Source organism: Carettochelys insculpta, chromosome 2 (genome assembly GCF_033958435.1).
Source record: "Carettochelys insculpta isolate YL-2023 chromosome 2, ASM3395843v1, whole genome shotgun sequence".
In the NCBI taxonomy this organism is placed as follows: Eukaryota; Metazoa; Chordata; order Testudines; family Carettochelyidae; genus Carettochelys; species Carettochelys insculpta.
This window is the reverse complement of record NC_134138.1, coordinates 99,302,449-99,324,784: the sequence shown is the minus strand read 5'-3', so window position 1 is coordinate 99,324,784 and position 22,336 is coordinate 99,302,449. Positions and strand designations below refer to the sequence as shown.

The window sequence follows — 22,336 nt, the reverse complement described above, 5'->3', positions numbered from 1 at the left end:
TTACGAGGGTGGCCTTCACGCAAGGCTTCCAGACAGCAAAGGTGCAAGAGCAACACCATAAGCTCCTCAAAAATCTGAGACCTCCGGCCTCCTCCAAAATAGCAATACCGCTGATGACGCAATCTTGGAGTCTGCCACTATGATATGGCAGACTCCTGCGACTATTCCGCCTGTCCACAAAAGAGCGGAAAAAAAAAAAAAAAAAAAAAATACTTCGTGCCCACGAAGGGCATGGAGTTCCTGTTCAGCCACCCACAACCAAATTCTTTGGTGGTGGAGTCATCGCAATGTGGGGGAATAAACAAACATGCCAAAAAGCTAGAGCTGTTGGGCAGAAAGGTCTACTCCTCCTCCACGCTACTGTTGCCAATGGCAAATTACGCAGCGCATCTAGCGAACCATAATTTCAACAACCACATTAGGTTGACCTCCCTCATGGACTCGCTTCCAGAGGGCACGAAACCAGTGCTCAAGGCCATCATCCGACCATTTTATAACCAGTGGCAAAGGATCACCACAGACACATGGGTGCTGGAGATCATAGCCACGGGGTACGCCATCCCCTCCCAGTTGCTCCCACCGCCATGACCTCCACCCGGGGCCCCACCTCCAGGAGACCTCCCATGTAGCGAGGCTCAAGCAGGAGGTAGACCATCTCATGCTCGTAGGGGCAGTGGAAAGAGTGCCGGAGCAACTGCAAGGGAGAGGGTTCTACTCGAGGTACTTCCTCACGGGGAGGTCCATCTTAGATTTTCGAGGCCTCACCGGTACCTGCGCAAGCAACGTTTTTGGATGATCACAAACGCCTCCATCCTTACGGCACTAGACAATGGAGATTGGTTCGCAGCCCTCGACTTACAAGGTCCTACCGTTTGGGCTCTCCTCAGCCCCCAGAGGCTTCACCAAGACCTTGGCAGTGGTGTCAGCCTACCTGCACGGACAGGGGGTATTTATATTCCAGTATCTGAATGACTGCCTACTCAAAGGGGCCTCAAAGGAGGAGGTACTACGCATAATATGTGTCACAGCAGGCACGTTCTCTTCGCTCGGCCTGCTTATCAATCTGACAAAATCAAAGACAGACCCCACACAGAACATAGAGTTCGTAGGGGCACGCATAAATTCTATTACAGCGAGGGCGTATCTACCAGAGACTCGCTTTCGGGCCATCGGCTCCCTCGCGCAAGGCTTCACCTTCAGCCCTATGGTGCCGGTTCTGACGTGCTTACAGCCGCTGGGCCACATGGCAGCAGCAACGTTTCGTAGAACAGAATGCCAGGTTACACATGCGCAGCATGCAGCATTGGCTGGCGAGCGTATACAAACCGGCAGCACACACTGTTCACAGGATGGCGTCGCCCACAACGGAGGTGCGCAAATCCCTGCAATGGTGGGTAAACCCCGAGAACCTGCTAACAGGGGTACCCTTCCACCAACCACACGTATTGGTTTTTCTTACTACAGATGCCCCCCTCATAGGGTGGGGAGCACACATGGGCGAAGAGGTGACACAAGGGCTGTGGTCCTCTATGGAGCAGTCACTGCACACAAATATACTGGAGCTCAAAGCAGTGTTCAACGCCTGCAGACACTTTCGAGACCAACTGAAAGGCAAGGTAGTCGGGATCAGTACAGACGATACCTCCACCATGTTTTATATAAATCGGCAAGGAGGAGCTCGGTCCCGTGCCTTATGTGTAGAAGCAGTCCGGTTGTGGAACTGCTGCATCGCCAACAATGTAACCTTGAAAGCCTCGTACTTACCAGGCGCTCGCAATGTGAAGGCAGACCAGCTGAGCAGGCGTTTCGCACTCACGCACGAGTGGCAGATCCGTCCCGATCTGCTGCGACCGATTTTTCCACGCATGGGGTTTTTCCCCAGATAGACCCTGTTTGCTACTCAGCACAACAAGAAATGCCCACGATTCTGCTCCAGGGCAGGACTGGGACGGGGGTCCCTGAGGGATGCCTTCGCGATCTCATGGAGGGGCCCCCTGCTTTACGCTTTCCCTCCCACAGTGCTCATCCACAAAGTGTTGCAGAAAGCCAGGAGGGAAGGAACCTGAATGATCCCGATAGTCCCAATGTGGGATCGACAGCAATGGTTCCCCCTATTCCTGCGCATGTCGGACCGGCCACCGATGTCCCCTCCGGTGGCGCGGGATCTGCTCACGCAAGCCCAGGGGTCCATAGTGCATCTGCACCCCCAAAGCCTGCGACTACAAACGTGGTTAATCCATGGCTCAGCTCCCTAGAGAGCACATGTACGGAGGAAGTGCAGCAAGTCCTAGAAAGTAGCAGGAGGACTTCCACCAGGAAGACCTTCAAGCAGAAATGGACTCGCTTTACGGCATGGTGTTCTACCAAACAGCTAGCCCCCTTTCGGTGCCTATGGCTGTGATATTAGAGTATTTACTGGACCTCAAGAGAGGAGGACTCTCGCTATCCTCGTTTCAGGTCCACCTGGCCGCCATTTTGGTGTTCAGACACGAAGAGGAAGGGCACACGGTGTTCGCCCGTCCCATGGTTACCAGGTTCTTCAAAGGGCTGGTAAGCCTATACCCCCCTCAGAAACCGCTTCCACCTCTGTGGAACTCGGACCTGGTGCTTAATGCGAAAAGGGGACCACCGTTTGAGCCTTTGGCCACGGTTTCCCTCCGCCTCCTTATGACGAAGACGACCTTTCTTCTCGCAATCACGTCAGCTCGCAGGGTGAGCGAGCTTGAGGCAGTTATGGCAACGCCGCCCTGCGCTGTTTTTCCAAGGAGGCGGTAACCATACGGCTGCATCCAGCCTTTGTTCCTAAAGTTTCTTTCTGAGTTTCATACTAACGAACCTATTGTTTACCCTTGTTTATCCAAAGCCTCATAACTCTAACAAAGAGGTGCGCCTACACCTCCTGGACGTGAGCAGGCGCTAGCTTTCTATATGGACAGGACCAAGTCCTTCCGGAGAACGGATAGGCTCCTAGTCTCTATCGCTCCCAAATCAAAAGGAGAATGTCTCTCTTCGCAGAGAATCTCTAAGCACATCGTATCTTGCATAAAAATGTGCTACAAACTCAAAAAGACTCCTTTACTGGCCATGCCCAGGGCTCCTTCCACTAGGGCGGTGGCAGCATCAACAGCCTTTTTTCAAGGGCGTTGCACTAAAAGACATTTGCAGAGTGGCGACCTGGTCATCCTGTGACACCTTCGCCAAACATTACGCCCTTCACAGGGTATTCCAAGAGGATACCCGTCTCTTGGCAGCGGTCCTCTCGGGGACAAGCTGCACATAATCCGATTACCCACCTCCTATCTTGGGTTACTGCTGGATAGTCACCTAATGTGGAGCACCCACGGGGACACTCGAAGAAGAAAGAAAGGTTACTCACCGTAGTAACGGTGGTTCTTCGAGATGTGTCCCCGTGGGTGCTCCACTACCCGCCCATCCTCCCCGCTCCGGATCTCTGTTTAGTGTTTTGCAGGAGCATCCGAGGCGGTTGGTCAAGGAACTGGCGGGGACCGGATCGCGCACATGGCCGGGAGCGCGCGGGGGAGCGGCGCGCACCGGCGCATGCGCGGTCCGGCAGAAACTGCTTGGAAGATCCGATCTGCGGCGCCGGGCGAGCCCGACACCTAATGTGGAGCACCCACGGGGACACATCTCGAAGAACCACCGTTACTACGGTGAGTAACCTTTCTTTTCCCCTCTTCCAAATGCTCCAAAATGGATTCCTTGAGGATCCCCTCCGTTATTTTCCCAGGGATTGAGGTAAGGCTGATTGGTCTATAGTTCCCTGGATTGTCCTTCTTTCCTTTTTTAAAGATGGGCACTACATTTGCCTCTTTCCAGTCATCCAGTATCTCCCCCAGTCTCCAACAGTCTTCAAAAATAATGGCCAAAGTTTCAGCAATGACATCTGCCAATTCCCTCAGTACCCTTGGGTGCGTTAAATCCAGACCCATGGATTTGTGTAGATCTAGTTTTTCTAGATAGCTTAGAACTCTTTCCTTCCCCACAGATGGCTGCCTTCCACCTTCCCATATAGCATTATCTAGGACTGTCGTGTGAGAGTTGACTTTGTCCGTGAAGACAGGCAAAAAAAGCATTGAATACTTCAACTTTTCCTACGTCATCTGTCACTAGGTTACCTCTCTCATCCAGTAACGGCCCCAGACCTTCTTTGATAATGCGTTTATTGTTAACATGCCTGTAGAAACCCTTTTTGTTACTCTTCACATCCCTTGCCAGCTGCAGTTCCAGTTGTGCTTTCGCTTTCCTGATTACTCCCCGGCATTCTTCAGCCATATGTCTGTACTCCTCCTTAGTCAACTGTCCATGTTTCCATTTCTTGTATGCATCTTTTTTGAGTTTAAGCTGACTGAGGATTTCCCTGTTAAGCCAAGCTGATTGCCTACCATGTTTGCATTTCTTACTGTGCAGGGGGGTGGTTTGTTCCTGTGCCTTCAGTAAGACTACTTTAAAATACTGCCAGTTCTCTTGAACTCTTTTCCCCTTCATCTTCGTTTCCCCAGGGATCCTGCTCATCAGTTTTCTTAGGGAGTCGAAGTCTGCTCTTTTGAAGTCAAGGGTCTGTATGTTACTGCCCACCCTTGTTCCTTTTGTTTGGATCCTGAAATCTACAATCTCATGGTCGCTGCAGCCCAGGTTTCCTCCCGCTTCTATTTCTCCTACTAGTTCTTACCTGTTTGTGAGCAGCAGGTCAAGTTGCGCATGGCCCCTGGTTGGTTCCTTCAGCACTTGTACCAAGAAGTTATCCCCAACATTCTCCAAAAACTTCCTGGATTATCCGTGTGCTGCTGTATTGGTCTCCCAACAAATGTCTGAATGATTAAAGTCTCCCAAGAGAACTAGGGTCTGTGATTTTGACTTGACATAGCTGCCTGAAGAAAGCCTCATCTGCCTCATCTCCCTGATCTGGTGGTCTATAGCAGACACCAATTACAACATCACCTCTGTTACTTCTGCCTCTGAGCTTAACCCAAAGACACTCCACTGGATTTTCTCCCTCCTTATACTGGAGGTCTGAGTAATCATACTTCTCCCTCACATAGAGCGCAACTCCTCCTCCTCTTCTCCCTGTCTGTCCTGCCTAAACAGTTTATACCCTTCCATGACCATGCTCCAGTTATGCAGATTGTCCCATCAAGTCTCTATTATTCCAACCACCTCATACTACTTCGACTGTGCCAGGGCCTCTAATTCTTCCCGTAGATCTGATTCTTCCTATGGATCTACCAGACTTTGATTTATTGTGCCTACTGTAGACATGATAAGTCAATCTTCAAGTTTGTGCCTGTTGACTCAAGTCCTCCACCAAGGTGTGAAGAGTAGCCGGGGTCAATAGAAGAGCAGCCCCTGTTGACCTTACCTCCTGAAAGATGCTGCAGTAGGTATGTCAATAGCATATACAAAGTGTATCAGTGGTGAAGGTAAGTGAGACAATGCCTCAGTGATATGTCTCAGCCCAGTATCTAATGGACAATTGATAATACCACAATAACTAGCATCAGAATTATTGCCAGTATTAGGTGGGAGGTCAAGTCTGTAATACAGTTAGATTTACTAAAATACTTTATATTCACAAGCAAATTCAAATTATTTTCCTATGATCACTGCCCCACGAATTGAAAACTCATTTAAGGACAGTAAGTAATAAGTAACAACATATAACCCGGCATCTGGTTGTTGGGAGTTTTTAGTGAGGTGCCATACAGGGAAAGCTGGGCTTGGTTTCATTTAGGTTGACTTTTCAGTTCTAATAGGGTAATGATGTTACTCTCTCATAGCGTAGGAAAGCCAGATTCCTGGCATAGTGATGTCTTTGAAATATGTCACTTTATTCATGACTAATAGTACAGTTTTTTTACTAGAAAGTTTAGTAGTGATTTAGTAACTCACAACCAATTGCAATATTTAAACCATCATCATTCATGTTTCTTTTCTGCCAAATAGGTCTCCCTTCTGTGAAGAAATAATCTGTTGCAGAGGAGACCAAGTGCGGCATGCAGTTCGTGTGCGTGTATTTACATATCCTGAATCTGCGTGTGCTGTTTGGATTATGTATGCTTGTAAATACCGCTCTGTACTTTAAAAAAAAATACTTCTTAGAGCCTTGAAACAGTTTACATAAATTTCAGTAAAAAGAAATAGTACAATTAAAAATCACCTTAACTACAACATTTAATGTTTTACTTTGGGTAAGCACCACTGATAATTGTAAATATTTTAATGTGTGTATTTAAAACAAAATTAAGGATGAAAAATGCTTTTATATATTATGAGTGTATTTATATATGAAGTATATATTTTTATTTTATTAAAAGTTTCTTTGTTTACATTTTTAATAATCAGGATCTGTATTTGTTAAAACGTGTATGCAAATATCTGTTTCTTTGAGTGCTTGCTCATGTGCATTCCAGGAGAGATGGATGTGCTCACCACATAAGCTGATGCTGCAAGTTTTTTTCCCTTAGCGTTATCGCTAGGGGAGTGGCACCTTCATGGAACAACATAAGGGCCATGAGATCAATTTCTTCTTACCGCCAGTGATGGTGCACAGAATACTCTCTCTTGCTTTGGTAATCTTTGTTGTTTCAATTGCTACCTTGAAATTTGTTGTAAGTAGCTTTTTTTCTTCTTGTAATTCAAGTTCTCTTCATTCGGTTAAGTGTCTGTAATGGAACTTAGCTCTTAGGTGGGGCACTCCCCAATCTCTAAGGTTCAGGAACTACAACTGGTGTAAGAAGACTATGCCCGTCAGTGATTACCCCCATATTAGCTGCCTATTCTGCCTGGGAGATGCCCACATTTGTGATAGGTGTTGCATTTGTACAAGCTTCAAACCACACACAAAAGAAGAGTGGTGCTGTGTCTACACAACAAAAATAACTTCAAACTTGTTTACTTTGAAGTAAGCAACTTCGAAGTTGAGCGTTTACACACACCCTACTTCCAAGTTAAACTTCCAAGTAGCACACTACTCCATTCCCAGAAATGGAGTAAAGACTTCAAAGTTGGGCTCCCTACTTTAAAGTTAACTTCCAAGTAAGGGAAAATGTATGTTGACTCTCTGCTCGCTATTTCGTTGTACTGCCTAACTTCAGAGTTAACTTCAAAGTTAGTTCCTATTGTAGACACACCCTGGAACATTAGACTAGTCTGCCATGAGAGGCTCCAGATTCAACTCTTCACCATTGCTAGTCACTGCTGTACATCTCATCTAGAGATCACCAGGACAAGGTGGTCACCATTCCACTTGACATACTCAAGGTAATGCAGTGGTGGACCGATCACATAACATTCCCAAAAGGAGTCCCACGTGATCACCCAGGTCTGTCAGTTTTGCTGCTATTGGACATCTCAGGCATCAGATGGGGGTGCATCTCAGAGCACTGTGGAGTCCAAGGTATGTGATACCCAGAGGAGTTGATGTTGCTTTTGTGTACTCAGGCTCACTTATTATGGAAGGTTGTTTTCCTTGTGGCAGGGACATCGGCCAGCAGAGCGTCAGAGTTTAAATCCTTGATGTAAGAACTACCATATACAGCTCTGACCCCACCTTGCAATTTTGCCTAACGTGGTGGTGGTCCATGTTGACCAGAATATTTTCCTCATGGTGTTTTATCCTAAGCTACATTCCAACAGTGAGGAGAGAAAGCACATGCTGGGTGTCAGGCATGCCATGGCTTTGTACCTGGAGCACACCAAGCCCTTGAGGAAATCGACCCATTTTTTGCACCAACTGTGGACAGAATGAAGGACCTTCCAGAGGATCGCCAATTGGATTACCTCCTGCATCAGAGCCTGTGATTTGATGCACACTTCTCCACTGCCAGTCATGAAGGCAGCCTTGATGAGGGTAGAGACATCACTGACTACTCCCCTTGCTTGTGTCCCAATCCAGGACATCTGTAGAGCTGCAACATGGTCTTCCATAAACATGTTCATGGCTCACTACACCCTTTCCCATCTGATGTTCTTCAAGTTGTGTTGCTCATGTCTGTTCCATCCCTTCCCTCTGTCAGTTTCCAGCAAGAAGGAACTGAGAGTGGGGGGAGCACTCAGCACTCCTTACACTTTGCCATGAAGGTGCTACTCCAGTGGTTGCCAGAACTTCTCCCCTACAATTACTACTAAGGGAAAAACTTCTGGCAATGGTAGATGTGGCAAGCACACACACACCTAACTTGGAATAGACATGAGCAACACATCTTGAAGAACATCAGTTACAGAACAGGTAACTTTTTCACAGTTTCAAATTTTGGAAAGATTTATGACAAGTAAGTATTCTTTCTGTTGATTGTTGTTTATCCAAGTCCACTTCTGTTTCGGTTGGTTCCGTTAGGGGGAACCCTTTCAGTTTGTCCCAGCTTTTTGTTTCTGGCTTGCACCAAAGATCTTCTTCACCAGAATGCTAATAGCCACTGTGTTGGGAGGGAATACACTTTTATCCCCGTTTCAACAACAGTAAAGTCTTTCATATCCAGCATTCTATTCTCCAGAACTCTCAAATAACTGGCATCTTAACTATGTCAATTTTAGTGACATTTTCCGTAAGTACAGTATAGTGAAAATAAATACAGCAAATAGCGTAATTTACAATGTACAATATTAATGTTGTTAGTAAATAAAGTACTCTGCATACATTTTTGTTTGTTAATATCTAATCTTATTTTTCTTTAGTGTTATGTATTGCTAGTGTACCTCTCCCTTATCCAGAATATTTGAATATCTGGCAACCTTCCCATCCCAGGGCTGCAGGATATGAAAGAGTTTACTGTACATATGATCTAGGCATCTTTTGACAGCACTTAGGGAGCAATCACAGGATAGAGTTCTATCATTTGATAGTTTCCTGATCAGGTTGGTAGAAGTCTTAATTTTTTCCTTTGGAGGTTCTTTAATGCCAGGATACAAGTACTTAGAGTTCCTGTCACTTTCTTTCATTTTTGTCAGAGCTAAATCCTTCGACACATTATGGTCTTGTCTCCACTAGATCCTGCAGTCATGTTGTTTGGCCAAATGACATTCTGTCCTCTTGAGGAAAATCCTTTTTATTCTGTGTCTGTCTGTTCTTTGCCTTCTGGTGTTACGTGCCATAATTTATACTGAGTCCTTTTCTATGACAACTTTGTCTGTAGCCTTTGTTTCAGATACAGTATTTTTGAGATGCAGGGCCTATTTTTTCTCTGTCAGCCCACAGAGTGAACAACAGATGACCTAGGAGCAAAAAGAGAGAGCATCAACCTGCTCAAAATTTGGGTACATCTTAAACCTCAGACTTCCTTTGGTCTGCAAGAATGTCTAAGTCCATTATATATCTGAGAGCAGCCTAGTATTGCAAACAGAGAAGTGAAGGCTGACTTCTCTTCTGTCAGAAACCCAGGACAGCACTTTTTTTCTGCTTATGAGAAATGTATATCCAAGTACAGAGCAACTTCCTCATAAATTGACTCAGCTGTTGCCAACTGACTCCCAAGAGGTGGGAGCTCCATCTTTCAGTTTAAGCACGTCTTCTCTAGAGTGGGGATTTTGACAGGACCTGGGCTTTTTACTCTTTCCTCCACTTCCCATAATACCTGGAGAAACACAGAAAAGTCAGACAGCGGAAGTGAAACTGTTGGTGACCAAAATATCCCTGGTTTATGGAATTTGATATAGTCTTGGAAAACCTTCCTGTTTTTTGTTCATTAAGGAGTTATGAATTTATTAGTAAAAGTAAGGAGATAAATCTGTAACATCTGCATTTGGGTGTTTGCATGGGGCGGGGGGGTCCTAAAACTAACATGTCTGTTCTTCACTCTAAAATGTCTTTATTCTTGTAGGTTTTTAAAAGGAATTTAAAATCAGTGTCTTTTGTGGTACCTCCTCAGTACATTCTGCTGCTCAAGCCAAGGATGTGGGATTGTATGTAGCCTATGAAAATTTTCATTCCTTAAAATCTTTCCCAAGATTTTTCAGTTGGACCTGTTCCTGGTATTGCCCTATTTGTGGGGCTTCCTTTGGAACTATTGGTAGTTTTTGAGATAATATCACTTAAACCTTCAGTTGCACACAGTTCATATCTACTATATATTTGAGAAAGCCTGTCAGTGTCTTTCTGTTCAAGAATTCCTCCTTAACAGTACGAGCTAGGGCCAACAATTTTGGTATACATCTTCTTATAAGTTAAGGCAAGGTACGGATTGGGTTGTGCTAGGAAAATAGGATGTGCCTAGAATAGGAGTGCTTTGCATGAAACCATACAGAAACGAGAAAATCACCAAGCCGATGAAGGAGGCAGGTGGGGAGAGCCCCTGCCCCTCCTGGTCCAGGATTGCCTCAATTCTGACCATCCTCTCCCCCTGCCGGTGCCCTTTCGGGGGGAGATGGCCTGCAACTCCATATCTCCACCTGATTTATACAGGAACATTGCTGGTTGTTCTTCATCAGGGAACCAGGGGAAATTGCACAGTTTGCTGCATTCCTTGCTGAGTGTAGAGCTCAGGGGCCAGACCAACCTGGATCTGTGCCATACAGGGAACATGCACCTCTGTCCCAGCTGTGCCTGGTGGAGCTGCAGCAGCTACAGAGAGAGGCATTTTACACTTAGCCCCAAGCTGCTGTGGCCTCTCTCCCTGAGGCAGCCTGTGTACTGAACATGTCATACCCAGTTCCACCCCAGATCAAGGATTTAAATAAAGCATGTACATTTTCATTTTATTTTTCAAAACTCAAAAATCAATCAAGTTAAGGACTTGAGCAAAGCCAGGTAAATCTTCTAGTCTTAAATAAATCATAAGAGAAACCCCATAGCTAACTGAACACGAGTGATAGAAATTGGATCAGAAAGGGTTGTTTGAGAACCCAAAGTGCAACTCTGTAACAGTATAGATGTCTTCACATCACACCCATTAATTTACATTTTTGTAGACATTCCAATATACAAGTACTATAGGTAACACTACTTTTATACTTAATTTATATATAATCAGCATTATATTAGCTTCTTCTGCCTCCCAACTTGAGGGACTGTGTCTTAAATTTTCAAGAGCAGAAATTTCCATACTCAAAGCCTGTTGCTTTCATTTTCTACAGGGAACAGTCCTCTGTTGCCAGAGACTTAAGTGGAGACTGAAGGAGTTTTTTCTGTTCCTAACATTCATAATTGTTACTTGCAAGGGCACCATTGAGGAGGGGCAGCAGCCAGGTGTACTGAGATGCTGCTTGCTGTTCTCCTTGTCAGGGAGAAAGAGAAAATACACATTGGTGTACACGTCACTCCTGGCAATGAGGGGAGGAGGCAGAAGAGTACAGTAATCCCTTGAAATGCATGATTTCAAGTTGTGCTTAACTTGCATTAACGAGAGTTAAGTACAACTCAAAATCCCACTCCCCATAGTCCTGGCTCAACACCTCCCCCAACCTGCACAGTCCCGGTTCAAACCTCGTCCCCATGCGGCTCCAACTCACCACCCCCTGCGTCGCTCTAGCTTAACCCCCTGCAGGGCTATGTGGCCCCAGCTCAACTCCACCCCCACCCCAGGCTTAACCCCACTTCCCACCTCCCACAGCCCCAACCCACCCCCAGGCTTAACCCTCCCCAACTGCCCCCCCAACCCTAGGACTTACCTTTCAAAAGGACTTCTAGGTGCTCCTTCTGTTTCCCCAGCTGCAGAACGTGGGTTCCGCTGGGGAAAAAAGCCAAGCCCCAAGTTGCATGAAATTCAAGTTATGCTGGAGTCCATGGGAACGCAACTCTTGTAACTTGAGGGACTACCATACTTCATCCAAGCTATGTACTTTCTCCTTCTTCCCTGATTCTCAGAAGTGGGAAGAAGAGCAAGCAGGGACTTGATACATATGGCTACTGCTCTCCCCAGTCCCTCCAGTCTCCCAAAATGGTGGCCTTGGTTACTCATTGTGCCTGTTATACAGTGTCTCTCTTTTCCCTAGCCTACTAACAGACAGGTATACATGAAAACTATGTTGAGGGGATCTTAGGGGCCATGGTAGTTCTTTCAGGGTCTGTTCTCAAGTCAAGTTCAGTTCAAGTGTGACACCAAAATAAAATGTCTGGTACATTAAGAAGATGTGCCCAATAACTGCCCTCTTCTTTATGTGCTTTCAAGTAATTAATTAGTTACCTATGCTGTTACTTTAAATTATGATTAGTAAATGTCTCCTTAAGAAGAATGAGACTATTCTATACCATTTTCAGATAAAAAAGCAGTCAAGTAGCACTTTGAAGACTAACAAAATAATTTATTAGGTGAGCTTTCATGGGACAGACCCACTTCTTCAGACTATAGCCATACCACACCAGACTAAATATTGAGGCTAATATTCAGTATTTAGTCTGTTCTGGTATGGCTATGGTCTGAAGAAGTGGGTCTGTCCCACGAAAGCTCACCTAATGAATTATTTTGTTAGTCTTTAAAGTGCTACTTGACTGCTTTTTTGTTTTGATAGTATATAGACAAGCATGGCTCCCTCTCGGTCACATTTTCAGATACTGTTTTGTGCAGTCTCTCAGGAGGACATGGCTATCTTAAGTTACCTGCAGTTTATATCTTGAAGGTCTTTTACTATACTCAGGAATTTTTAAAAAATTGAGAAATAAAATTTAAATACCGGAGCATCGCCTGCCCCCAAAAAATACTAACTTCCAGTGCCAGGCTGAACCACATTCAACCTCTGATTTATATTCCTTATTATTGACCTTCCTTTTATTATATTTTTACAACTACCTTCAGTTCCCCTTTAGAGCAGTTTATTTTAACCACCCCAACCTTCCTCCTCATTTCTGGATTGTGGCTTCTGGGGGATCTATTTTTAATTATCATTTAAAATGCTCTAATTGAATTTGTTCTCCCACCTGACCGGGGTCATAATTAGCTTCAGCTTTGTGAAATACATTTTTAAAGCACCCAGTATATCTATATCTATATCTATATCTATATATTATTGGATTTTATTCCTCTTGCATGTTCTAAATGTGATCGTCTCAATCACATCTGCCATCTCAAAGGCTATGTCTACACTAGAGGGTTTTGTTAACAAAACTAGTGTTGTATAGATAAAACTCAAGGAGTGTCCAGACTCCCAAAGTGTTGTCCACAGTAAATTGACAGAATGCAGCACTTTTGTCAAGTCTCGTCCTGCTCCCCATGAATCATAACATCTCTGTCAAAAGAAAGCCAGTCTAGATGTTCTGGGATGGCCCCCTCTCCACAAACAGGCCTGCTGTGCCCCTGGCCAGCCCTTTCTGCTGCGCTTCTGGTTGGCAGCTATGTTCAGAGAGCAGCTGGGCAATTTGGCTGTGATCTGTTGACATAAGTTTTGTCAGAAGATATCTCCTGACAAAAACATGTCGACAAATCGCTGTAATCTAGACCAGTGTTTCCTGATTTTATTTGGCCAAGGAACCCTTTTAAACTCCGAAGAATTTTGTGGAACTCCATTCCCAGGTTCTCCCTTGCCCTCAGCCCCCAGAGCCACCGCCCGTCTCCAGGCTTTACCTCCCTCAGCCCCCAATCTGCCCCCCCCCATCTTACAAACTGCCCCCCTATCTCCAGGTTTAATCCCCTCTGTCCCAAACTGACCCCCCATCCCCAGGATTAACCTACCTCAGCCTCAAACTGGCCCCTGGGACTAACCCATCTGTGGCTCCAGTTGGGGCGCCTATGCCAGAGGGCCATGTGCTCCCCGCAGAAGGAGGGCTGGGGTGGGAGGTGTTCTGCCGGCCTAGGCGAACGGAGCCACACCCACGTGAGGGGTGTGGCTGCTTGGGTAGCCCCCCAGGCCAGTGGGGGGCTCTGTGGCGCCCCGCCGCCACTGAACTAGGGGAACTAAATTCACGTGGTTTAAGGGCCGGATCCCTCCTGCCAGACCATAAACGGATTACTTTCCACTGTTGGGGCGGGGCGGGGAGCCGAGGCCTCAGCTGTTGCCATGGAGTTGTCTCACTGAACCCTGATTGTCCCTTTGGGAACCCCGGTTGGGAAAGGCGGGAGCAGAGCTAGCCCAAGCCCTAGCGGGGCGCTGTCGGATCCCGCGCGTGAGCCTCCCTGGCCAGCTCTCCTCAGAAGTTCGGCCTGCGCTGCCCCCCGGTTACCATGGGAGCGGACAGCGCCCGGCACGCGGCTTGCACGAGACCCCCCCGCCCCAGTTGCTTTTGCCCTGCGCGTTGTCGCTGCGCGCACGCCTGTGTCACGCGCGCACCGAGCGGCTGGGCCCAGCGCCGCCGACGCTGTAGCAAGGCGGATGGCCCGGGCGGGGCTGGGCCTGCCCCTAGGGGGCGGCTAGCTCTGGGGCCCGGCTCGCGTCAGCCAGCGGCTGGCAGGTTCCCGCTCTCCCGCCGGCAGGAGGCGGTGCGGCCTTGCCGAGCCCTGGCGGGGAGGCGACGCCGCTGCGTTGCTATGAGCGGGCGCTGCTGGCCGCGCTGAGTAGCTGGGGCGCTGCTCGCCGATCGTCCGGCGGCGCGGGCTGGCGGGGCAGGGGGAGGATGAAGGCGACGCGGCTCAGCCGCAGCGGGGCCCGGCCGCACAGCTCCCTGCGGTGAGGCGCGGCAGGCAGCAACGGGCTCCGCCGAGCTGGGATGGCTCGCGCCGGCGCGGGGGCCGAGGCTCTGCCCGGAGACTGGCCCCGGGAGGCGGCGGCTGGGGACGGCTCCTGCCGCAGGGAGGACGGGGCGCGGGACGCGCTGTCCCTGGAGGAGATCCTGAGGCTCTACAACCAGCCCATCAACGAGGAGCAGGCGTGGGCCGTGTGCTACCAGTGCTGCGGCTCCCTGAGGGCCCGGGGCCGCCGCCAGCCTCCCGCCGCCCGCGCCGAGGCAGCCGCCCACATCCGCATCTGGAAGGACGGAGCCGTCACCCTGGAGCCCCCCAGCGGGGCTTCCCCTCCGCCGGCAGGTGAGTGCGGCCGGGCATAGGCTGCGCTCGCCCCGGGCCTCCGCAGCCCAGCGGGAGCCTGGGACACGTCCCCCCACCCCCCGCTCCCCATCGCTGTGTGGGCCTGGGGCTGTTCCAGCCCCTCCTCCGATTGGGCCCTTCTCTGCCGCCAGCTTCCGCCCCTGCCCCGGCTGGCGGCTGCCCCCGCGCACCGCCCCGAAAGGACTCCGGCGCCTCCCGTGCCGTTCGTTCACGCGGGGTGTGAGTCTCACTGAGTCGCGCTGCGCGAAGGTCACGGCCTCCCGCCCCGTGACAGATCGCTGCCTTGAATGTGGGTCTGGGGTCTCGTGTGTTGTGCCTAATCTACCCACCCCACCCCACCCCGCCGCCGCATCAGGGTTGCGGGGGAGCCGCGCGACCCCGAGCCCGCAGCACGGCAGAGGATTCTCGCCGGAGCGATCCGGGAGGCGGGGCGGGGGTGCGCTGCACTAGAGGCGGGATCTGAGCGAACCGAGCTCCTGTCCAGCGCAGTGCTGCCTGGCTCTGTCCGGGCGGGACTGACTGACAGTGCCCTAGGTCCACAAGGGTGTGCGTGTTGATGTGGATAGCTCCGGCACCTCCTTCAGTCACAATCCTTCCTGCTGGTGAGAGGGAGCCTGGAGAAGGGGAATCAGTGAAAGCTGCCCATGTAGGTCAGCATGGCGAGGGGGGAGGGCGCTGCAAAGCAAAACAAAGAGAACAGCTGTCAAGAGAAACCGTGCACATTGTTCGGAGGACTGGATGCTGGGGGGCAGAAGGTATTAACAATGTGTGCCTTCTTTTGTGCCTTTGTTGGTGCCCTTTAGCATCCAAAAAAAGAAATAATGGTGTACACACAGATATATTTGTTTAATATTTTATAATGGAGTATAATTATAATCTATAATTTATATTTTGGAATATGAGTAATATACTATGATTTAAAAGGTCTACTTTTTAAAATGTGTGGTTATATTGCGTGTTCTAAAACATTTTTTAAAAGATCAGCAGCTTAAAACACTTACCAGAAATAGATTGATGTAATAGATGGGTAAGCTAACATTTATCCAAATAGCAAAACAATTTATGTCTGTCAAAAACATAGCAACACAACCACATATTTTAAAGTTTATAGCAAAAATTATTTTCAATTATAATAGAAAGGGCATCCCAGTCAATGGTGTTTTAAAGCTCAGGTTCATAAATGAGGGAAAAAATGGTAAACTCTTAATGTAAACAAAGGTTGGTTTCCGTATGGTATCTAAAACTATAAATATTAAGAAGGTGAAAGTGAAGTAGACCTCACAGATAATGGCAGCCCATATTCCATATCATAAGAATAAATGTCAATGGAATTCCTTAACAGGAATCAGGATTTGAAAATGAATATGGAAACCAGAAGATTATATAAAGTCTCCAAAATGGGAGTGGCATAAACTAAGCATTTAGAACATGAACACTAAATCTGGCATTACAATTTAATTGGTGTGTCTGGAAAAAGTGGCAGAGAATTACAGTAATCCTGTCTGGAACTGATGAGGGTGCATAAAAATACCAAAATACATAGGATGAAAAACAGGCCATATAACCTAACAAAAATTAAAATTTTAAAGAGATTTGGATAAATTAAAAATTGTTTGTCTGCTGTTACCTCAGTTGAAAAATTTACATAACTCTTACTAGCCAGTGGGGCAACACCTCCACCACCAGACCCTGAATGTTGGAGCAGATATATAGGAATAGAGTTGTGCCCTGCAAAATCACATTTTACTTCAAATATTTTGAATCAGTAACAGACTTTTTCAGAAAATGGATGAACTTATTACCTTTCTCTTGTTTTTGTTTATACCTCCTTTCCTTTTCTGGTTTCACTCCACTTTTGTTTTTTATCTTATAACAGATCATGGTATATATTTTCTTTCTTAGTGATCTTCAAAAAGTCCCTGTCTTGGCTAGGATTAAAATGGGATTCAAAGCTCAGGCACCTTACTGGACTTTAACTTGACCAGGTTAGCTCATGTAAAATGTAGCATGCCTTAGCTACACTAGACTTTTAAAATGTATTGATTAACTGATGTACTTTAAAGGCTAGTGTAGATAGGGCCTAATTGTCTTCTTTTCTTTTGGTCCCTCCAAGTTCTTATATAATTTTCTCTTTTCCCACATTATATTTTTCCCTGATTTCTCACATATGTAGACCTGCTACCTACTCTTGTTTAGGTTTTGGAAATCTTACTATACATCTCAGAGCCAGAGATTCAAACTCATTAGCCAAAGATTGATATAAGAGATTGGATGAAGGAAATGGCTAAGGCTTCCTCCTCCCCACATACTGGAAAAAGGGAAGATGCAGGGATTCCTGCTATAGAGCTGTCCTTAGATCCTGCTTACTTGCTCCATCTTTTGTATCAGCCTCCAGATAGTAGTAGGTGTTTGATGAATTTGAATCTTCCACTCAGCGCCACCCACGACTACTGAAAGAGATTAACATTTTTTGTGTTCTTCCCTCCTATCCCATATCTCCTGGTGGTTGTAATTTTTGGAGGCGGTTTTGTAAAACATACCTCTTCCTTCGCTTTCTGGATTCTGCCAAGGTGTTTTGAGGGTATGCAGTGGGTAAGAGTGAAGCTTCTTGCCCATGGCTTTCTTAAGCAGCAGTAGCATGAAATCAACCTGATTCTAGCTTTTCACAACTGTGCACGGTCTTTTGGTTAGTAGCAGTGACAATAAGAATCATAGTTTCATTTTGTGGGGCTTTGGCAGCAATGAGCTATAACAGAGGCACTGGAGCGGTGTCTACAGACTTAGGAACACAGCATGGCATTAGTTTGTGGTTGGAAGGTTAAACCAAAATAACTTTCACACACATAAGAGCTAGAATTTAATTACTTTTTAAATAATAAAAACAGATTCTGAAGAATATTGAAGGCTCTCTTCCAGAATAGCTTCCTGTGAGTGGATTTTTCAAACCCTGCCTTACATCTGGAATACACTGGTATTTTTAAATTTACAAATAAAGATATTTTGAAATGAAACTGACTAAACTTAGCATATTTTTAAAAAAAAATGCACAGCTGAGATGGCATCACAGTTTATATGAGCGTAGAAGGGCCTGATTCAAAGCTTAATTCAATGAATTATAGCCTTTGCAATGACTTATATTGGTTTTGGATCAGGCCCAGCGTCACATACCATACCAGAAAGAGCTCTGTATGTCTGTAATCTGATCAGTTTGTACAGAAGAAATAACCATGAAGTTGTATCCTATTTGCGGTATGTAGAAGAGACAATGATTCTTAAATATTTTGTTTTAGTTATCTGTGTGTCAATGTTAATAATCAGAATCCTACATTTAAAAAAAATCTAATAAATGTCTAATGAATAAAAAAACCAAAGATACTCCAAATTTAAGTGCTGGGCCATCCTTCTCACGTTTATATTTCCAGGGCATATGTGAAGCTCAAAAGCTTGTCTCTTGCACCAAGTTTTATTTTTCTATAGTACAGGTTGAATCTCTCCAGTCCAGCACTTTGGGACCTGATGGTTGCAAACGACAGAATTTGCTGAACTATGGGAGGCCTGTATTGTCTAGCAGCATTATTAAAACTTCCACTGTTACTGAGCTCTTACTGGACATTTAGAGGTAGATTAGAGCTAAATACAGTAAACTCTTTAATATCCAGCATCCACAGGACTGGGAGTTTGCTGGATAATCAAATATTCTGGATAATAGAGAGTTCAGTATTCATGCTGGGTAGGAGTGCAGAGAACCCTGCCAGCTGCACTCACACGGCAGGGAAGGATGCAGAGCAGTACTGATGGGATTCCATCCTCTGCAGGGCAGGGCATTGCTCGTGCTCTGTACACAAAAACTCGCTCCTGACTTCCTGGATCTGTGCTGGGTTGTAGGATGGCCATGGCAGCCTGGGCAGGAGGAGGCTGCAGCTGTCATCTCCCATCCCCAAGGCTCTGAAAAACTCTCCAAGGCAGAGCCCCCCAGGGGCTTGCTGGAGGGTGGCATCATGGGGGCAGCTGCAGCTGACTTCAGAGTGGGCCTCCTTGGGACTCAGCTTTCCCCTTTATGCTGTGGAGCCTGTGCTGGAAGCAGGCAGGTGTCCAGTTCAGAGGAGAGAGGTGGTGCCTGTTGTCTTTTTAAATTGTTAGGTAACTACATGATTAATAGGTCTAGATGTCTTTAGGGAACAGGATGCCTAGACATGAGAGGTTTGTCAGGTACCATCTAAATGTCCCTCTAGGAGAGTCACTTCCAACTACACCAATGAGATTTTATTGCTGACGCTTATTACAACATATCTTTTAGCTACCACCAGGAGAGGGAGACAGAGAAAGCACAGGAGCCTGTTGCCTGTGAGAGAAGCCAGCAAGCTCCTCTGCCCTCTCTGTGTCTCCCCTCTACCACCCCGTCTCCTGACCAGAGCTACTTGGCTCTGAGTTATTCTGGTTATTTGAGAGTGCCGGTTATTCAAATACCAGTTAAACAAGAGTTTACTGTAACAGCACAGAACACTGAGAGCCAGGACTGGTGGCTGTAAACAAACTCTCCATCACTCGAAGTTTTTAAGTCCCGGCTTGACAGGGTCCTGGCTGGGAAGACTTAGTGCGGGTTGATCCTGCTTAAAGCAGGGGGCTGGACTGGATGTCTTCATGAGGTCCCTTCCAGCCCTATGATTCTATGGAACCACGGGAAACTTGGCCACACCCGTAAAAAGTGGCCCTCCAGCTAACTAAAATTATGCTGGATTACGGATGTTGCCAGATGATAGTATGCCAGACTAGAGAAGTTCAACCTGTAATACGCATAACCATATATGATTTCAGGTTGTACAGGTTAAAGTTATCAAAATAAGCAAATATTGGATGTTGGCTGTTAGTTTTGTACACAATAGACTTTTGTAGGTATGGACAAATAAAGGAGTCCCCAGAGAACGGTATCTTGATGTAGTGAACATTAAGGCTTTGTTCAGGACTGTGAAGGAGGATGTGATCAGTCATGCCTGTCACTATGGCCTATGCTAATGGAACAGCAAATGAAGAGATAAAGCAGTATTACTGAACTTCCTTTCAAGATGGCTGTAAAGTACCTGCCCATCTTCAGCGTTTATTGCATATCTCATCGTTTTGCTAGGTCTGAAGATTGGGAAGAAATAAACATTTTTAAAAATGTAATAAATACAACAAGATGACTCTAGCAGAAATGAAACACAGCATCCACTACGGCCACCTTAGTGTGACTCATAATTACTCTGTCTGGTATGTTAATACAATAGATATGTGGGTTCTTAGGTAGAATCACGGAAGGGAAGAAAGGCGCAAAATAAGTTTAACTCAACAATGATTCTTGATCCTTGTTTTTTGTTTCCTGATTATCAGGAACGGTAATGTACAGAAGCCCGTGTGGGAACACTTCAATCTCCCTGGACACTCAGTAGCAGATTTAAGGGTGACAGTACTGAAACAAAGAAATTTCAAAAATCAAATGGAGAGAGAAATCTCTGAGCTGCAATTTATTTGCAAATTTGACTCCATTAACCAAGGATTAAACAGAGACTGGGAGTGGCTCGCAGCTTACAAAAACAGCTTCTCTGCCCTCGGTGTTAATATCTCCCCAGTAGACTCTGACAATGACTTATATCCCCCTGTCTGATCTGAGTTGTTTTTTCCTCTTTTGATACATACTGTTGATGATGGGCCATTTCCACCTTGCTGAATAGACCTCGTCAGCTCTGGCCCTCCCTTTTACTGGGACCCCATTCTTTAAATACCCCTCTGAAACCACCACCCCCCAGTCATGCATCTGATGAAGCGGGTCGTTGCCCACGAAAGCTTATGCTCCAAAATATGTTAATCTATAAGGTGCCACAAGACTTCTTGTTGTTCTCGAAGCTACAGACTAACATGGCTACCTCTCTGATAAAGGAAAAAGAGTATTTATTCCTGCACACTTCTTTTAAGATGTGAAAGAGATGTGATGAAGCTTAGGCTTTGTTACATTAACTTTTGCTGTTAGTGTAGATATTCGAGTAGACTTCTGTAATTCCAGTCATAGTTTACACGGATACATTTTGTGGACTAGTTTGTATCAGTCCAACGCCCCTATGTTCATGGGTAAAAGCTGTAGCATAGAGAAGACTGGAGAGGGAAATGATATATAAGCAAAAGGTAGGGGGAGGGGAAAGAAGAAGGGTGTTGCCAAAAGACCTCTTATAATGTGTCAACACATGACGTGCAAGAAGCCTGACAAAAAGTCAGTGACCTTGAAGTACCGACAGACTAAGGAATGTAACCAAAATATGGTAGGGTGACAAATCAGTGCAGGAGTTAGGACTGTGTAGTGAGCCAATTAATTTGAGGTTAGATCACATGAAAATTATAAAGGCAAGGAATAGCCTTAAATGTAAGGGGAGCAGCCTACTGCTAGGAAGTATTGGAGGAATTGTAGGGTTCAGACTTAGTGATTTAAATAGTTAAAAGGTAAGTTATTACAATTTTGTTTAGAATGCCTGATCAAAGGGAACAATGAGGAGAGAGAATTTCTGAGACAAGAACAGCCAAGTTGGTGTCCCTTACCTCTGTCTGCCAGATGCTGGGGTTAAGCAATGGGGACGGATCATTTTATAATTACTTTTTCTGTTCATTATGTCTGAAGCACTTGCTCACTGTTGGAAGATAGCATACTGGGCTAGATGGATTGTTGTTCTGACCCAGTGTGGCCATTCTTATGTCCTTCCGGAAGTTATTAGGTATTACTTGTATTACAGTAGCACTAGGAGTCCTAATATTTAGGACCCCATAGATCAGGACACCACTATGCTAATTAATACATAAAGAAGAACAATACTGTCCCTGGAAAGTTGTACTGCTCAATCCAAGACCTGACTACAAGTGTAGGTTTGAGTTGGAAAAAATCTGATCCTCTGTGACCCCTCTCTTCCTCCTGCCCGTGGGCTTGGTGTGGTGCAGCAGGGAACTGTGACTGGCAGGAGGCACTGCTGCACTGACGTTAGGGCAGGAGATAGTGGTGGCAGCAGCACTGATTCAGGTTCCAAGAGAAGGTATGGAGGAGAGCCTTCTGTGGTGTTTTCAGAGAACTTGTCCCAAGTGAGGCAACGAAGGGTCTTGTTTAAAAACTTAACAAAATGGGTCATGGAGGCTGGCACTGTGGGCCAGATGGAGGTGGGAATTGACATCTCAGCAATGAATGAGAGATAAAAAGTAGAGTGAGGATTGATTGTGAAGGGCCTTGAAAGCCTGTTGACTTAAGTAGTGTTAGGATTTCTCCCAGTAAACCTAAATGTTTGCTAAGCAAGGCTGAAGAAATGTTGACATAAACCAGAATAACTTCAGAGTGAGGAGCAAATAAGCTGTGCTCCAAGTCCTAAATAAGGGTGGAGGTGAGAGGTGGGTGAAGTGTTGAA

At 46.2% G+C, this 22,336-nt stretch overlaps 2 protein-coding genes across 6 annotated transcripts in view; both read left to right on the top strand.

Annotated features, from left to right (window-relative positions):
- CEP76 (centrosomal protein 76) overlaps window positions 1-6,340 on the top strand; it is a 57,257-nt gene extending 50,917 nt beyond the window's left edge. For both annotated transcript variants that reach the window (XM_074987486.1, XM_074987487.1), the window contains one exon: window positions 5,962-6,340. In XM_074987486.1, coding sequence (XP_074843587.1) covers window positions 5,962-6,100 — 139 coding nt within the window. In that variant the 3' untranslated portion in view covers window positions 6,101-6,340. The remainder of the gene's footprint in view (window positions 1-5,961) is intronic.
- A 7,874-nt stretch (window positions 6,341-14,214) lies between these two features.
- Window positions 14,215-22,336, top strand: part of SPIRE1 (spire type actin nucleation factor 1) — a 226,253-nt gene continuing 218,131 nt past the window's right edge. For all 4 annotated transcript variants that reach the window (XR_012644467.1, XR_012644466.1, XM_074987484.1 and 1 more), the window contains exon 1: window positions 14,215-14,903. Coding sequence is in view for 2 of the 4 variants with exons in the window: in XM_074987484.1 (XP_074843585.1) it covers window positions 14,588-14,903 (316 nt within the window). In the remaining 2 variants the exon portion in view is untranslated. The remainder of the gene's footprint in view (window positions 14,904-22,336) is intronic.